This window comes from Vulpes vulpes, chromosome 16 (genome assembly GCF_048418805.1).
Source record: "Vulpes vulpes isolate BD-2025 chromosome 16, VulVul3, whole genome shotgun sequence".
NCBI classification, from domain to species: Eukaryota; Metazoa; Chordata; class Mammalia; order Carnivora; family Canidae; genus Vulpes; species Vulpes vulpes.
In genome coordinates, this window is record NC_132795.1 from 14283097 (window position 1) to 14300912 (window position 17816).

The 17816-nt window shown below is 36.3% G+C and overlaps 1 protein-coding gene across 1 annotated transcript in view; it reads right to left on the minus strand.

The window, feature by feature from the left end:
• The window catches only part of PTH2R (parathyroid hormone 2 receptor), an 80146-nt gene that overhangs the window by 42809 nt on the left and 19521 nt on the right, over positions 1 to 17816 (minus strand). The window contains exons 2-4 of the mRNA XM_072741001.1: positions 15424 to 15526; positions 6403 to 6513; positions 6147 to 6268 (exon numbers count right to left, since the gene is read on the minus strand). Of these exons, the coding sequence (XP_072597102.1) occupies positions 6147 to 6268; positions 6403 to 6513; positions 15424 to 15526 (336 nt within the window). The remainder of the gene's footprint in view (positions 1 to 6146; positions 6269 to 6402; positions 6514 to 15423; positions 15527 to 17816) is intronic.

The window sequence follows — 17816 nt, forward strand, 5'->3', positions numbered from 1 at the left end:
TTAAAATCTAGTTAGCCACATCAACTTTCTTAGGCTTAGGCTATGCACTGCATATGACTTATTCACCCTTTTAATTTCAACAGATCTATTATCTCCACATTTATCTATATCTTTACATTTAGAGTACATTTCTTGCAAATGGTATATAATTAAGTCATACATTTATTACCCATTCTGCCTTTCAAGTGGCTGTTTAGTTCATTTACATTGAACATAATCATTGCTATGGCTGGGCTTAAAAATAACACATTAATATTCACATTCTATATGTCTACTTTTCTTTGTTCCTCTGTACCTGCTTTCTTACCTTTTATTTGAGGAGGGGAGGGCCAATCAAATATTTCTTAATATTTCATTTGTGGGGTTTTTTTTAGCAATTACGTATCCTGAACTTATCAGAGCCTCCACTTAAATAATATTGAACTATTTCACAAAAAGTTTCTCATAAAAAGTTTACAACCATATACTCAAATTCACTTTCCAGACTTTGTCCCTTTTAGATTTTGTCTACATAATTTATAAACCCTAATAAGAGACTATTATGTTTGCTGTAAGCAGTCAATAGACTTTTTTAAAGATTTTTTTATTTATTTGAGAGAGAAAGAGCACAGAGGGAGAAGCAGACTTCCTGCTGAGCAGAAAGCCCAGTGCAGGACTTGATCCCAGGACCCCCGGAACATGACCTGAGCTGAAGGTAGACATTTAACCGACTGAGCCACCCCGGCACCCCAGTAAATAGACTTAAATGAATTATAGCTAAAGATATAAAGATAGATATATATATAACAACTAATAAGGAAAAGAATATAGTTTCATTTATTATTTTAGTCTGTCATTTTTATCCATATATACCGTTCTGGTCCTCCTCATTCCTTCCTACCAATCTATGTTCCTAGCTGATATATTTCTCTTTGACCTAGAGAACTCTCTTGAGCATTTCCTATACTGAAGGTATGATGAAGATGAATTCTCTTATATATTTTCTGTCTGAAGAGTATCATTATTTTACCATTATCTTAATGCATATTATCACTTTAAGATGTCACCCTATTGTATTTCAGCCTCCATTGTTTCCTGCCTAAAAGACAGGTATCCTTTTTATTGCTGTTCCCTGCATATTAATGTGCCATTTTCTCTGTCCGCTTTTAAGATTTTCTTTTACTGTATTTACAGAAGTTTAACTATGATGTACCTAAGTATGATTTTCTTTTCATTTATCTTGCGTAGGGTTTGCTAAGTTTTTGGAATGTGTGGGTTGACTGATTTCATCCATTTAAAAAATTCTTGGCCATTGTCTCCTCAAATATTTATTTTGTCCCATTCTCTCTCTTTACCTCTACTTTCACCTATGTTAGACAATTAAATATTTGTCTCACAAGTCTCAGATGCTTCTGTTATTTTATTTTTTCTCCTAATGCTTCATTTGGAAAATTTCTATCAACCTCTCTTTAAGTGCATTGATCTTTTTTATCATGCTGTATCCAGCATGCTGTTGAGCATATCAAATGAATGCTTCATTTTTGAATTGAATATTTCCACTTTAGAATTTCTATATTGCTATTTTTTGAGGTTTTTATTTCTTTGATTTTCCCACCTGTTTTACGTGCCTTTTTCACTAAATAATATAACATGTTTATAATAGTTATTATTAAATACTCGTCTGCAAATTCCAACATCTGGATCATCTGTTTTTTTCCTGCTCTTACTTTTACTCTAGATTTTGGGTCTCTGCCTCATAATTTGGTATCACATTCCAGGACCTATTTGTTAGTGAAATGATAGTAGAGACTAAAGTGTATGATGTCAACTGCCTGAAAAGTGCAAGCCTCTTCCTCCATCAGGTAAGGAGGCTGGATTACTCTGTTGTTAAACTAAGTTGAGCTTTGTTGTAGTTTTATGTTTTCTTGTGACCCTTTTATCCTGGTTTTAGGATTTGAGAGCAGAATCGGACTCTTACAGCGGACCTCGAGATCTTAGCACTAGCAGCCCCTACTGGCCATTATGTGAATTTTAGTCCACTTGACATTTTTGAACCACAGAACTTTTGCTATGTGAATCATCCATCAGTTTTTTGAGATGTTAAGGATTTTACTTCACTCTGCCACCCTCCCTTGGCATGCAGGCTGTGCAATCAAGCACCAAGTACCTTAAAGCATGTCTCTTAACGCTATATTCTGTTCCATGCCTTTGGCTAAGTGCTGCCTTTCACTCAGAGAGTGTTTTGCACCTCTGGGGGAAATTGTCTTAGCTACCCCCCCCAAGTGCTGCCCCCAGACCAAATTTGACAACAGGGCCTCCACACACTCAATGAAGGCTCCATGGGGAAAAAAAAACTGGCTAATGGGTGATAGCACACTGAATGGGGCTCACTTCTTGGGATTCTAAGCCCTTATGCCAGCCCTCGTCTGTTAAAAGTTGGTTTGAGGGGCGCAGTTGGCTTAGCAGCCAACTCGTGGTTTCGGCTGACATCAGGATCTCAGGGTCCTGAGACCTGGCCCTGCATCTAGACTGATGCCCCAAATGGCTTGTGACGCAGTGCAAGGTCTGCTTCAGGATTCTCTCTCTCTCCCACTGCCTCTCCCCCAGCTTGCTTGTGCATGCGTGCACTCTCTCTCTCTCTCTCTCTCTCTAAAGCAAATAAATAAACAGTTGATTTAAAAGCTTGGCTCTTTTCTTGCAATCACCTTCTATGGCCTGGTTGTTCCTCTTCTGCTACAAACCCAGGGATAAATATCAGTCATGGCCCACTTCTAGAATGAGGATCATTAGGCTTGCTTGGCATCCTCAGCTCACTGATGAGTTATTACAAATAACTGATTTTATGTCTTAATCTACTCCTACTGTGACAACTTCCTGCATCCTAACTGAAAGCAAAAGATTTTGCCTCTTGTTCCTTTTTTTAAAATGTTTACTACGTATTATTATCAGTTAATAAAATACTAAAACTTTTTGTAGAAAATATTTGGGGGCACCTGGGTGGTTCAGTCAGTTAAGCCACCGACTCTTGGTCTCTCTCAATTCAAGTCTTGATCTCAGGGTCATGAGTTCAAAGCTCCTTATTGGGCTCCATGCTGGGCATAGAGCCTACTTTAAAAAAAAAGAAGAAAAAAAGAAAAGAAAAGAAAAGAAAAGAAAGAAAAGAAAAGAAAAGAAAAGAAAAGAAAGAAAAGAAAAGAAGAAAAGGAAAGGAAAGGAAAGGAAAAGAAGAAAAGAAAAGAAAAGAAAAGAAAGAAAAGAAAAGAAGAAAAGAAAAGAAAAAAGGAAAGAAAAGAAAAAAGAAAATATTTGGATAATATGTGAAATACAAAAGCAGGGGGGAGGGGGAACTTCTGAATTCCTACCAAAAAGAAACACTATATTTAATGTATGTCTTTTTATTCTATCTCTATGCAGCGTTTTCTATTGTTTTGAGCATCTACATTCCCAATTTACATACAACTTTATTACCTGGGGTTTTTTTCGGTTAACTGCATAACAAAGGAATTTCCTAAGGCCATGAGCTCTTGACAAAAAAAAAATATATATATAGGAGTTTATTTGATTTTCTCTGGAAGGTTCTTCACTAGAAACTTAAATTCTTCAGAATATTGACTATAAATATTAATGGTTCAATGAACATTTTGTCCATTCAATTCCCACGTCAAATCCTTATACTTGAATCTTAGAAATAACATTATAAGATCAAAGGATGTGACTGATTTGAAGTTTTTGTAATATACATTTCTAAATTGCTATCCAGAAGTTCATTTAACCTTTAAACATGAGACGTATTATATGGTAATTTCTACAGTCTGCTACTGCTTTAAATATAATACTCTAACGAATTTAATAAACTTCTGGCCTATCAGAAGTGTTCCTTCCCATCTTTTTCCTAAAAGTAACTGTCTTATCTTGTCAAGCCAACAGCAAAGAAATTATTAAAGAAACAAAAAAAATAGATGTTTAAAAAACCTTAGTCTTATTTATCCCAGTAAAGATGTTTATTCTTAATGTGCACATTTTTGTTTTTTATTTCTTGTTCCTTATATAAAAATTCTCATTACAACCATTAATAATTAATATCTCATAAATAAGTAATATCACTTTGCCTTAGAGTATATCAAAATTTCAGGAGATATCCAGTTTTCTTACTAGGGGATATTTAGTTTTCTTAAGTTTTTTCAAATTATTGCTTAGGGTTATAAACAAGAGAAAACACTCTTTACATTTTTAATTATGGAGATAAAATTATTGATGCTAACAAAATTCATCAATTTTTTTCAGTTAATTTTTAGATCATGTTTACATGAAACAATACATGCTTGGGTATACTACCATCCTTAGCTACTTTGATTGTTGGAATACACAGTAATCACAAAGAGTGGTTACAAGATTAGAGTTCAGTGTAAATAAAACCATGATTTAACTTAATGTCCATTTAAAAGCTGTGAAAGACATGCATTCATCATCATTTCATGTACAAATAAATTCATCACAGAGTACACTAAAAATATATATATATTGAGTATTTCTTTCTGTTGATGAAATTAAAATTATTTTCAAACATTTTATACAAACTCACTGTTAGTTTTAGCTCCTTTGTGGAATACATCATCTCCTCACATTGACTAATTTTATCCAAAAAGTTTGTCAACAGTGACCTAAATGGAGCTGAAGGTCTTTCAGCAACTTACTAAAGAGTTCATTAAGGTGGTAGGTAGTGCTTTGTGTAGAAAAGAAGGAAGTTAAGAAAGGAAGTCCTGACTAGTGCAAAATGCAAAATCAAAGAAATCTGTAACTCACTGCTTCTCCTGCTTTCCCTGCTTCTCCCCTCTCCAAAAAAAATCAAGCATAAAGAAAAATCTCTAATGCTCGTAGAGTTTATGTATGACAGACTGTTCTCAGGGTCCCCATAAAAATCATTTATACATCTATTTATCATGTTCACTCTTAACATCGTATGCATGTATCATCATGCATTTTACTCATGAGGTTTGAGTGATAGGAAATTAAGCATGACTTTTAAAGCACCACGTATCACTTAAAAGTGACTATCTAGAAGTTTCCAAAGTTTACAACAGTTTGCTATACTGCAAATAGCACTGATGAAGAACTTGGATATCGGGATTCTGCTTTAGAGCCTGTAATCAGTGAGCTGGGCCACTGTGACTAATACCTAATCTCTGGCTCTGAGCTGACTCAGGTATAAAATTAAGGCATCTTCCACAAGACCTAAAGGATGCCCCTTGCTTCTAATCCTTAATTCTACAACTCTAATCTTTCTTATGCTAATGAAATCACCTACTGGCTAATCTTATGAAATGAAAAATACATCTTCAAAATACAAATCTCAGGACGCCTGGGTGGCTCAGTGGTTGAGCATCTGCCTTTGGCTCAGGGCGTGATCCCTGGGTCCTAGGATCAAGTCCTGCATCAGGCTCTCTACAGGGACCCTGCTTCTCCTTCTGCCTCTGTCTCTGCCTCTCTCTGTGTCTCTGATGAATAAATAAGTCTTTAAAATAAATAAAATAAGTAATAAAATAGAATACAAATCTCCTTCAGGAATATAGAATGAAATGAGATGTAGCCATTCACAGGTAACAGGAAATTGTAAATCATGGTGCTGACTACCTATTTTGATTTGTATGCATAATCTAATGTAGTATAGCTAAATATAATGTACACATAACATACTATAACACAATATACAGACACATATTTATAAGTATATATGCATATATCTCAGCCAGATAACTCTAACTAAAGAAAAAAACTAGAGGGATCCCTGGGTGGCGCAGCGGTTTGGTGCCTGCCTTTGGCCCAGAGCGCGATCCTGGAGACCCGGGATCGAATCCCACATCGGGCTCCCGGTGCATGGAGCCTGCTTCTCCCTCTGCCTGTGTCTCTGCCTCTCTCTCTCTATCTCTCTGTGACTATCATAAATAAATAAAAATTAAAAAAAAAAAAGAAAAAAACTAGAATGTTTCAGGTCCTACACCTTTCCTTAACTGGATAGCTAAAAAGATTCCAACTTTGTTTTCATCTTTTATAATCTTTGTGTCCTAGAATAAAGAGGTTTTTATATGTTATAATTGACAATTAAGAAATGCAATAAAAATATTATTCCATTTTCCCTTAGGGGCTCACAAATACAAAGTTATCATTACCTTTCCTATGCTGATATCTTGCTGCAGGAAACGAAGGCAGTCTGAATAATTAGCCCACGTTTTATTTAAACTATACATAAAATCCCATGTTCCATTGGGGTTACAGTGTCGGAAAGCAACTCCTGTAAAGACATGAAGAAAAACACTGAAATTGCTCAATTCACTTGGCCCTCATTAGGGGGGAAAAAAGCACATTTCTTTTTTTCTTTAAAGTACATTTCTATTCCAAATTAATCATTTCAGAAAAACTCAATACCTTTATGATTGAAGTCATAAATATAAGGAGGGCATGGGACAGCCAATATTTTCCCCACTGTTCCTCTGGGCCAACAAATGAGTCCATCCCATTCTGGGAAACAATTTCCCTCTAGTAAAGAAAAAAATTAAAAAGCAAATAAACAAAAATGCAATTGGAACCAGATAATAGATGCACTCAAAATACAAAATTCCAGGTCTCCATCTTAGCAAAGTGTAAAACAAATTGGTCGTTGTGGAAACTAGAATGGGGTTGATATGAGGCAAATGTCCTATGAGTCATCCACCTAGTTTCATAAAGATCTATTAATAGGAACATTTGGTTTGCATAAATTAAAAATATTTTAGTGATTCCACTATATGTGAGTTGAGCAAGTAACATAAAGGAAACACTGGAATTCATTGTGAACAACTTTAGTAAAATTCAACCATAGTTATAACTACATTTTTTACTTGAGATTTTTAAAAATTGCTATTAAAAAATATGATATGTGAAACAGACTGAGCTTCCCAGGTAAGCTCCAAGACTTGAGTTTGCCTTTTTACCAATATGTCTTTGCTTATTTTTTTAACCAATAATTCTAGTAATTTGTTTGAGTCTAACACTCATCTCAAAATTCTCACAAGCTCTACTCTCCTCAAGAATCAATTATAAAGATTTGGAGTGGAGGGTATCAAATTGACAAAATGCATCCATAACTGCAGTACTTTTCAAAACCTCCATTGCCACACCATGGTCCAAGTTCATTAATCGTGATATTTACACAGAACAATCTAAAATTTGGAGACTCCAAGTTTGTCTTTTTTCAGTTCTATAACTGAACTGATAATGTAACCATAACACAATGTAATATACATTTGTGAAGTCAAACCGGGATCAATAAATTTTGGGTTTTCAATTCCCAAAATTTAACTACTTGAATCATTTTATAGGTAGGTATTTGCATTTACATTTTATTCTGTTTCATAGACACTAGGAAAATTTTTATTATAAAAATTTTTCATAAATATAGCAGAATATTTATATATATACATATATATATACACACACATTGCCTAGAATTGATACTTGCTAATATTTTACCATATTTATTTCATCTAATATATTTTTTGCTGTGGTATTTTAAAGTAAATTGCAGACAGCGTAACAGCTCACTCTTAAATATTTTGATATGCAGCTCTCAACCTTAAAAGAATTTAAAAGTGGAAATTTCTTAAATTACTGAAATCAAAATGCTGTTCTAGTTTTTTACACATACATTGAAGAAATTTTTCATTGAAAGGTAAATCTGGTCTTCCAGGGTCCATTCTTGCTCTCCCTTCATTCGTTCACACAATAAGCCAAAATCTCCCAAAGGCTTCCCATATCACTCCCAGCAAAAGCCAAGTCTTTACAGTGTCTGAAAGCCCTGCAAAATCCACTTTCCCCGCTATCTCCTCAACTTCAGTTCTGCTAAGATCCTCCTAGTTCTCCCTCCAATTTGGTGTGTTCACCAAATGGCCTGAAGGCTTATTCCCCTCCATCCTACAGACTTTTATTCACAGCTCACTTTTGAGTAAACTCTCCCCACTTACAATTACATCCAAAGTACTCCTTATCCCCTTTCCTTCTATATTTTTTAACTGCATTCTCATCGCATTCCAATAGTAAGTGTGGGGAATTTTGTCTGTTTTTGGCAAGGGCTTAACAAATATTCAGTCAGTGTCAACACTCTGTTCTTCAGGACTCCTCTTCATTAGTTGTATATTGAACTTCCAAGAAAAGAGCATATCCTCCATTTCAAAATGAGATTACTTTTAATGAGTGTTATATTCATTTTTCTATTGCTACCATAACAAATTACCACAAACTTTACAGCTTCAAATAACCCAGACTTATTATCTCACTATTCTACTTTAAGTCAGAAGTCCAGTGAGTTCAGCCAGGACTGAGTTCCCCATTTCCTCACTAGCTATCAACTTCTAGAAGCCACTTGGATTCCTTGGCTAATGACTCCCTTCCTCCATCTTCAAAGTCAGCAAGGCAGGTTGAACCCTTCTTACATTTCCAGTCTCTCCTCCACTCTTCTTTCCCCTTACTGATTCATCCACCCTCCTCTGAGACTTTAAAGGGAACAAGAGGTTAAATCTGACCCACCCAGATAATCCAGGATAACCTCCCTATTCTAAGGCCCATAACTAAACCCATCGGCAGCGTCCTTGTGCCACATTACATAGCATACACAGGCATAACACCAGGTAGTAGGGTCTGGACATCTTTGGGGACCCTTATTCTGCTACCATGAGTACCATCCCTTACAGCTTTCTCAATTTTTTAATTGCCAATGACACTTACTGCAGCTGAGGAATTTTGTTCTAGCTGATGTTCATGTTGTCAAGTTGTTTGTTCAGCTTCGAACAGTCCCACAAACCCTGATCTGTATAGAAAAGAACTCAGCATAAACCTGAAATTAAATTTTTAGCGTCCTCCATATCGAATGGAAACAAATAACTTGATTTGCTTTGGGAATTGCTGAAGCAATAAGAAAAAGGAAATGTCTTCTGTCGCCCACACTGTTCTTACAGAAGAGGACATTTTCTTGGAAACAGCCTCACTTTGCTCACACAATAGAAGCCTGTGCTTCCCATATCACAAGCAACCCAGGAATCCATCACACTGGCTTTTGCTGCTGGAGCACAGCTTCACCTGTTCCTTTCCATCATTACCTGTGTTCTGTTTTACTTTCTTGTTTAAACAGAGTGCAGTGAATCAATCTCCTTCATCAACTTTACCCTAGACACTCTTCTGTATCTTGCTGCCACTCCATATGGCTTCCCATTCATTCACGCTGTCTTTAACAAGTCATTCATCCTCATTTACCTACAATCCTTTACCAGCTATCGTGCACTCAACAAAAACTGGACCTGGACACACATTCTTATATCCCGATAGTTGCCCCTCTAAAATGTATGCTGCAGGGGTGCCTGGGAGGCTCAGTCAGTTAAGCACTCAATTCTTGATTTTGGCTCAGGTCATGACCTCAGGGTTGTGAGATTAAGCCCCATGTAGGGCTTCACACTGAGTCCCTCTCAGTGGGACTCCTCTTCCTCGGTCCCTCTGTCCCTCCCTGCTGCTTGCACTCTCTCTCTCTCTCTCTCTCTCTCATAGATAGATAGATAGATAGATAGATAGATAGATAGATAGATGATAGATAGATAGATAGATAGATAGGAAAAGAAAATAGATAAAATGCAATGTTGCAATTTTCTGGCAATAGTTACATAATGGAATAAGGTGTTCATACAAGTTTAAAACCTAATGACCTTTTATTCTATAACTATGTAGTTTTTAAACTACTATGGAGACAAATCTGCTGATATTTTCCTCATGCTCAAGGGGACAGTTTTCTAGTTCCCTATAAGATACCATCCCACACACATGCACACACACTCCCCAAAATTCAGAAAACCAACATTCCTCAAAAATAGTGTTTCTGTAGATTGTGTTCATCTCTCTGGTGGCTCTTTGGCAAAGAGAATAATAAATATTCACAAGGGTTGAAAGGATTGGGGAAGCCATGGCCTCACACAGCTAATATAGAGATCTTAATTAACATCTACTCTTTGATCATCATTTCACATCCTATGCGAGTAAATACTTTTATTCGGTACCAAGAAACTAATTAATTGCCTGATGATTCACCCATCTCTCTTTATAAATTAACACTATTAATTACATTCCTTGTTATCTCTTGTGTATGCCAGGACAAACTACTTATTAGTGATGCTTGTCAAACTATGATCTTTACACAGAATGGTCTAAAATTTGGAGACTCTAACTTTTTCTCTTTCAATTCCACAGCTACCCATAATAAGTGTAACCAAACATTTGTGAAATCAAACTGGGATCAATAATATTTTGGGTTTTGTTTTTAACTACTTGAATCATTTTATAGATAGGTATTTGCATTTAAACTTTCATTTTCATAGTCATGAAAAAAATTTGTATTTTCTTTTTATTACACTTTTTTTCAAAAATAAAACATAGAATGTTATATATATATACGTATATATGTATATATACATCACCTAGAATTGACACTTGCTAATATTTTCCCATATTTATTTCATCTAATTTATTTTTTGCTGTGGTATTTTAGAGTGTATTGTAGACAGCACAACAGCTCATTCCTAAACATTTTGATACTCCTTTTTCAACTTGAAGAGAACTTAAAGATGGAAATTTCTTAAATTACTAGTGAATTCAAAATATCATTCTAGTTTTTTTACATATAAACTGAAGACATTTAGAAAGTGCCTTTTCTCTTTAAATATTTATTCACCTATATGTTTCCCATGATTCACACTTTCAGAAGTTTTAGACATAACTTTATATCCAGATCCTTTATTCTTTTTATGTCACTCATGTGACATGTGACTCTTCATCGTTGCTTGGCTTTGCCTATCCTATTCCCTCTGCCAGGAATGTCTTTTTCCTTTCCTCCTCTACACATCTAATTCCTACCCCCTTACTCTGAAAATGAAATGATTATTCCCCCAGGAAGCCTCCTCCAATCCATCATCCTCAATCAAATAAGATACCCTTTCAATGGGTCCATAGTTGTGATACTTCTGTTGTTAAACTCACACACACATACTCCTGTTGTTAAACTTACATCTCCATCATCTCCATGGGGCAAGGACAGAATAGGGTCATTTTTTCCGGCACTTACTACAGAAACAATACACTGTGAGCAAATAATATATTTGTTGAACTGTTAAAGAGACACTAAAGATGACAATGTTGGACTAGCTAGTCTCTATATTCCAGCTCAATATTTCATGGGACTTTATAGAAAATAGTTCATTTAGCCTTCATAGATAATAATCTTTATAAATTCCTTAATGGTGATGTTACTCCTTGTTAGTAGACCTGCATGTTTGAGCTATCAGAATCAGTGCTCTTTACAGGTACATGAATGAATCTCTTTTCTGACACTATTAGTGTCAGAGAACTCCTTCCTAGGAAAAGACACCTACAAAGACTGGATTAATATAAAAACCTGCTTTCTTAAAACATGGCTTTGCTGACTATAAATGAAAGGAATAGAGCTGAGGCCAGAAATTATTTCATAGGATCAGCAGGCACTGTATTTAGGGCTTTACCCTGGAGGCCTTTACTGATCTATTGGCTTAGAGCTTGGATTTTGATTGTGTTCAAGTAACAAAAGATGAGCCTGAGGCCTGATGCAGTCAAGAAATTGAACAGGAACTCCATGCATAATGTCAGGATCCCATCCAGACATGACCCCATTAGTTAGTGAACAAGAAACAAAACTATCCTTCAGAAAGAGATTGGCTTGTTTCACTCCTGGCTCCATGTAGAATTAGAATAGAAAACAACAGAAGAAACAATTCTCTGAAAAAATTTTTTTTAATTTTTATTTATTTATGATAGTCACAGAGAGAGAGAGAGAGGCAGAGACACACACAGGCAGAGGGAGAAGCAGGCTCCATGCACCGGGAGCCTGACGTGGGATTCGATCCCGGGTCTCCAGGATCGTGCCCTGGGCCAAAGGCAGGCGCCAAACCGCTGCGCCACCCAGGGATCCCTGAAAATTTCTAACTAAAAGCTCACATTCATGTGTGGTTTAAATTTAGTTTAAAGTAGACTTAGGTCACCTAACAGAAGTAACAGAAATCGTCTCTGGAAAAATGTGTCTTTGGGGCACCTAGGTGACTCAGTTAAGTGTCTGCCTTTGGCTCAGGGCATGATCCCAGAACCCTGGGATCAAGCCCCTCATCAGACTCCCTACTCAGCGAGGATTCTGATTCTCCCTCTGCCCATCCCCACTTCTTGTGTGCTCTCTCTCTCTCTCAAATAAATAAAATATTTTTTTAAATGTGTTTTCAATGAGAACCTCATGAGTTGTTTATCATAAATCATTAGACACACAGGAAATAAACCACCGTGTGAGGTAATAAGTATTGAAAAGCAAAGTCTATGAATATTAGAATTATCAAATATTATAATTCTGCTATTTGAATAAAAAACATAGGGCAGCCCGGGTGGCTCAGTGGTTTAGCACCGCTTTCAGCCCAGGGCCTGATCCTGGAGACCCGGGATTGAGTCCCACGTCGGGCTCTCTGCATGGAGCCTGCTTCTCCCTCTGCCTGTGTCTCTGCCTCTCTCTCTCTCTCTCTCTTTCTGTCCCTCATGGATAAATAAATAAAATCCTTAAAAAAAAAGAATATAAAACATGTTTAATAAAAAAGAGAAAAAATTGAAAAGATATTAAAGATAAAAAAGACTATAAATACTAAATATAAAGATTCCAGAAAGTGAAAAATGGATAATCAAAATTAACTTAATGGATGGATTAAACAGCCATTAGACAAAGCTGAACAAAGAGTTAGCATATTGGAAAATATATCTGAAGAAATTACCAAAACTGTAGAGAAACAAAGTAAAGAAACTGTAGAGAAACAAAGAAAAGAAAAATATACAAGACATGAAGACACAAAGAGTAGGGTGAAAAGATCCTACATTTGTCTAATTGGTGTTCCAGATAGAAAGACTAGGAGAATGAGGGAAAGCAAAGTTTCAAAGACAAAATAGCAAACAATTCCCACCAATGGCTAAAGGCAGATCCTCAGACTTCAGAAATCAAATAAATCTGTACCTAGATAACAGAATAAAATTGCAGAATATCAAACTCAAAGAAAAGCTCTTAAAAGGAACTAGAGAGAAAAAAAAATTAATCATCAACAAAGACTGAAAACTGATTTGCCACCAACAGCAATGGAAGCTAGGGCAAAGATTAAATAATATTCAGGTGCTAAAAGTAAATAATTCTCAACCAAGGATCCTATGTTCAGAAAAAGCATCTTTGAAGCCTGAGACTGAAATAAACACCTTTTCAGACAAGCAAACACTGAGAGTACTCACTGCAAGCAACTTCTAACATAAAGAAATCTTACAAAAAGACGTTCTTGTAAATTTTTGAAGAAAAATTAAAATATATAATTAAGATAAAACTATATGACCTTATTAATGCAATATTATATGACAATAACATAATTTGGAAGAAATTAAAATATTTCAAATTGCTTATATTATTCAAGAGGTAGAAGTTATAGATAAACTTTAAGAAAAATTCTTAAATTAAGTATTTGGAGATTAGAATGAAACCAGATATTTCATTATAGGGCATAGCTTTTTTTTTTTTTTCTTTTTAGGGAGGGAGTGGTGGGGGAAGGGGTAGGTAGAGAGAGAGAGAATTTTAAGCAGGCTCCACACCCAGTGCAGAGCTCTACCCCAGGCTCAGTCTCACAAACCTGAGATCATGAACTGAGCCAAAATCAAAAGTCTTAAGCTTAACCAACTGAGCCATCCAAGCACCCTAGGGCATAGCGTTTTTTTTTTTTTTATTATTCAGTTTAGTTAACATATACTGTATTATTCTTTTCAGAGGTAGAATTTCGTGATTCATTAGTTGCATATAACACCCAGTGCTCATTACATCAAGTGTCCTCCTTAATGCCCATCATCTAATTACCTCATCCCCCTTCCCCCACCTCTCCTCCAGTGACCCTCAGTTTGTCTCCTATAGCTAAGAATCTCTTATGGTTTGTCTACTGCTCTGATTTCATTTTATTTTTTCCTTCCCTTTCCCTATGTTCATCTGTTTTGTTCCTTAAATTCTACATGAGTGAAATCATATGGTATTTGTCTTTCTCTGACTTATTTTGCTTAGCATAATACCCCCTAGTTCCATCCAAGTCATTGCAAATGGTGAGATTTCATTCTTTTTGATGGCTAACAGTCCATTGCATATGTATACCACATATTCTTTAATCATTCTTCTGTCAATGGACATCTGGTCTCTTGCCATATTTGGCTATTATGGACATTGTGTTTTCAAACATGTGCCCCTTTGACTCAGTATTTTTGTATCCTTTCCAATACCTAGTAGCACAATTTCTGGGTTGTAGGGTAGTTCTATTTTTAACATTTTTGAGGAACCTCCATACTGTTTCCCAGAGTGGCTAAACCAGCTTGCATTCCCACCAACAGTGCAAGAGGGTCCTCTTTCTCCACATCACTGCCAACATCTGTTGTTTCCTGAGTTGCTAATTTTAGTAAGGCATAGCTTTAAAGACATTATCTGCTGCATTCTGACTGTTGGGAAGTTAGGAAATTCAGTCAATAGCACCTCTCTTTAAAAAAAAATTCCTTTCTAAAAAAAATAATAATAATAAAAAATAAAAAATAAAAAAAAATTCCTTAATTATAATCAACTATCAAGGCAAGAAATTTTCCCATGTAAACTATTATAATTTACCTACTACTCCAAAGATTCCAATAAGTAACTTTTTTCAATGGCCCCAGTAAGAACTGTGAGTGAGCACCAGGCCCCAAGGAGCACAAGCCACAGATTCCTGTATATTTACAAGAGTAGAACCACTCAAAAGCACCAAGACCACCACAAGCTCACCTGTAGTGTTGTTTTGTTTTTCTAGTTCCCCACTTGAATTTGGAACTAATTACACAAAGAGTCAGGCATATGGAAATTAAATGATTATTTTACTAAGAAAAAAAATTTTTTTTTGAGAACAGGGCTTAGGTACATATAAAAGGGCCTCCTTGTTTGTTCTTCTGATATTTATCTGTACTACCCAAAAGTGCAAGCAATATGCACAAGAAACAGAGCCTTCCCCCTCCAAGCCTACTACCTAGTTAAGGGCGAATCAGTACTCATGCTCTCTGCACGCAAACAGATCTGAGGCCTGAGAAAGAGACTGACATGCACATGCCCAGCTGCTACTCTGAAACTCAAAAATCAGGCAAGTCATTCTGTCCATATGGAGGGAAGAGCTTGCGGTTAAAGAAATGAGAAGAGCCTGATTCCATTCTACACGCTCCGTATAGAAACATGGAAAGACTAGTGAGGAACACTCTGCTACTACTTAAAAGGGAAACTTGAGTATTTTTGAGAATTGGGGTAGGAACACAAGAAGACATAATTTTCAGCACCTTTACCTCCTTCCTGGAGCTGAGCTGTGATGTTGAGTTCACACTGTACTTTAGCTTTCAGCACAAGGACAATCTGTTCCTCTATAGTAATGGTGCCATCAGAATCCAGCTGTGGAAATGAACAAAATACAAACAGAAAAATATTCCCATTACCTCTTTTTTTAAGCCATGACATAATCTTTCATTAATCTACCTCCTAATATATTTGGAAAATTAAAGTTTTGATATCCACCTATCTGGAATAGCCTTCTGTCTGAGTCAAACTTTTTACAAGATACCTTTCACCAGACACCTTGATACCCATTCTCACCCTGGAACATGCTTCTAACATACAAGTGAATAATGAATTCTTATTGAATGAGTTCACCTTGATTTGACTTTAACAGCACCAGTCATGGAGAGGAAATTCTACTTTGGAAAACTTTCATTTCAATGAAATATATTTTAAACATGACAAAATATTCAGAAATGTTTGTTCAAAGTGTGATGCTTGGACCACCTGAATCTGATGCACATATAAAATGCAGATCCTTAGGCTACACATCAGATTCAGTGAATCAGAATTTATTTTTGGAGGTGGAGACTGATAATCCTCATGTTTCACAAGAACACTTTGTGTTTCTTGCACTAACTTTAATGGGTTTGAGAATGAACATATTTGAAGGCACACAATAAGTGTGAAGATCATTCTATTAGTCAAGTTACAAATCAGAGAAGCAGAACTATTAAGAGATTAAGGTAGATTATAGAGAAATACAGGTAGAGATAGAGACAATAAGTACTTGTTTTAGGGGTTTGATTAAATGATTGTGGGAGGTAGTTAAACAATTTCCAGAAGGCTTTTTTTTTTTTGAGGTGGGGGGGGGGTCCGATGCTGGATGTGGAAATCTGAAGGTCAGCCAGTAAAAAAGAGAAGATGAGTGTAAACAGAAGGAAAGTAAAAACAAACTGGAACCATGAGCATGAGCTAGAAACCATGAGGACACACTAGAGTACATGCAAATTCTTAGCAGCTCCAACCCTCATACTGTAGGTGTCCAGCAGAAGCTGGCATTCTTTTTCATGGGCCCAAACACCACTTAGCCCAGGAACCAGAGAAGTTAAATGAGGACCCAGGAAAAGAAGAAGCATCTACAGACTTGGCTGCTATCTCTCCCCAGTGAGCTGAGCCAACAAATAAGCAACAACATGTGAGATATGAAAGTACCTGCCTTGACCATCTGAATGTAAAAAACAAAATGGCTGCTGCTTCACTTCTGTCCTCCAGTGCTCATGAAAAAATGTCGTGTGTCACCCTAACCAGAAACTAAAGGGAATGTGGATTCTAGAAAAAAATATTTAACATAGCCAAGTTGACAAAGCCAACAAAGGCACCAAAATCCACCTCTGCCAACTTGGCACCCATACACATATCTTTAAACCATATTGAATTTCCAGAAAACTCAATAACAAAGTCATGCTTCATCTAACATGATATAATTCATTTGGTACCAAAAATGAATCCAAAAAACAGAATTTTAAGGAGGGAAAGATCTTTGTTATTTTCAGCTATGTAACATATTAAACTCTGTGGCTTAAACATTATCTCACAACTTGGGAGAGGCTTAGTTGGGTGGTTCTGGGTTTCAGTCTCTTATGAGATTTCAGTTAAGGGTTCATCTGAAAAAAAAAAAAAAAGGACTTCATCTATAGATGCTTTCACCTAGATTTGACTGGGACTAGAGGATCCACTTCCAAGATGGTGCACTCACACAGCTATTGGCAGAGGGCTTAAGTTCCTCAGAGGCTGATAAGAGGAAGAAATGTTAGTTCCTCACCATACAGTTCTCTACATATGGTGCCTGAGTGTTTTTACAACATGGCAAATGGCTTCCCATAGATGAGTGATTCCAGAAAGAATGCAAGGAGAAAGCCACCATGCCTTTGATGATCTAGTCTCAGATGTCATTCATGGTCATTTTGATCATATTCCATTAGCTAAAACAAACCACCAAGTCTCACTCAAGAGAAGAGAAATTAATCTCTATCTTTTCAAAGGAAGACAGCAAAAAAATTTATAAATATATCTTTAAACAACTACAATTTTCTACAGGTGGTCATCTATTTTCTAGAAAGAGAGGGCAGCCCAGGTGGCTCAGCGGTTTGGCACCACCTTTGGCCCAGGGCGTGATCCTGGAGACCTGGGATGGAGTCCCACATCAGGCTCCCTGCATGGAGCCTACTTCTCCCTCTGCCTGTGTCTCTGACTCTCTCTCTCTGTCTCTGTGTCTCTCATGAATAAATAAATAAAATCTTTTAAAAAAAGAAAGAGAATACTGAGTACTGTGGTTTTGTAGATTTATTAACAATAATAGGGTCTAGGGGCATCTGCCTGGCTCAGTTGGTTAAGTGTCTGCCTT